The following is a 1,472-nucleotide window of genomic DNA, read 5'->3' as shown; positions in this document are numbered from 1 at the left end:
CAACAACAACAACAACAACAACAACAACAACAACAACAACAACAACAACAACAACAACAACAACAACAACAACAACAACAACAACAACCAGAAGAAACAGATTTTAAAGACAACCCCATTGACACCCTCACACGTGCATTCGTGGAGTATTATGCTCCCACACGTCTTAACACATCGCGGCCCTATCATTTGCTTGGCCTTTGTTTCAACTTTCGACGTAGGATTGATATACAAACATATTGTATCTTTCTTGCTGACTTTATTTATCAAAACTACTTTTATAGAATCTCTTTTGTTTTATACTGTGTCACGATCCAAGTGGTATCAGCAACGTGATGATAAGTTCTCGTGAAAGTCTGATAATTAATCAGGGTTGATGTAGAATGAACCTTTTTCTTTAAATGTTTTAAGAAAAAACAAGCAAACAAACAAACAAACAACAACAACAACAACAACAACAAAAACAACAACAACAACAACAACAAAAGCAATAACAACAACAATGACGATGACAACGACGACAAGAACATCACACACAAAGATATATACACACGTAAGTAGAGAAAGACATATGGGAGGAGGTGAGTTGGTGGTTGGTTAATTCAATCCACTACTTTATGCAAAGGACACAAAACATAGATTTTCAAATGATTTCTCAAATGATCCATCTTTCTTTTCTTTTCTGTTCTGTTTTTTTTTTGTGAAGTAGAATGCAATTTCTTTTCTCAGACGGAACTTTATTACAAGCCGTAACAGCAATTCTGGATAAACTGAAACCTCACAACGTTCAAGTGTGGGCATATGGACTGGGGTTCGACCCGCAACCGTCAGATATTCACTCCCTTGATCTTTTCTTCCTTGAAGCTCTAACCTCTGCCATCTCACCAGTGGTCAGAAGGGGAATCTCCACCAGTGATGTCTGTTGCTACATTTTCACATCTGGCACTACAGGTGAGGAAACAGATATCAGCTACAGCATAGCATGCACATAACGAACATTCACACATATCGAAACATACACCTACTGAACAGATTTTCACATAGCGGCCAGATTTCAGACCCTGATTTTTTTCCTACATATTTACATTCATTCTTTGTATTCAACTCGTGTACATAGTATCATTCGTACAACACGAAACGATTCCCACATTCCGTTGATTTCACTTTGTGCGGGCTCGACTGTATATTATTATGTTTAAACCGTCAAGTTTGACACCTCGATGAGTGGCTCGTCATCATGTGGCTGACAGGTCAGTCAAGTTCATGGCGGCATCATACTATGTTCCTTCAAAGAAAGCGTATCTGTTATAAAGACCGGAGCAATTTTTGTTGCCACGTACACCAGAAAAACAAGCAATGTGTTACTTGGCTTAGTGAATTAGTACTAATATTATTATTATTATTATTATTATTATTATTATTATTATTATTATTATTATTATTATTATTATTACTATTATTATTATTATTAT

The 1,472-nt window shown here is 36.1% G+C and overlaps 1 protein-coding gene across 1 annotated transcript in view; it reads left to right on the top strand.

Annotated features, from left to right (window-relative positions):
- Nucleotides 1-1,472, top strand: part of LOC101860816 (long-chain fatty acid transport protein 6) — a gene marked incomplete at its 5' end in the record, with an annotated part of 16,857 nt that overhangs the window by 2,352 nt on the left and 13,033 nt on the right. Inside the window, 1 exon segment of the mRNA XM_035969917.1 lies at nt 730-951. Coding sequence (XP_035825810.1) covers nt 730-951 — 222 coding nt within the window.

Source organism: Aplysia californica, unplaced genomic scaffold (assembly GCF_000002075.1).
Source record: "Aplysia californica isolate F4 #8 unplaced genomic scaffold, AplCal3.0 scaffold00195, whole genome shotgun sequence".
NCBI lineage: Eukaryota > Metazoa > Mollusca > Gastropoda > Aplysiida > Aplysiidae > Aplysia > Aplysia californica.
Note: the sequence above shows the minus strand (reverse complement) of the source record. Positions and strands in the feature narration are given on the sequence as shown.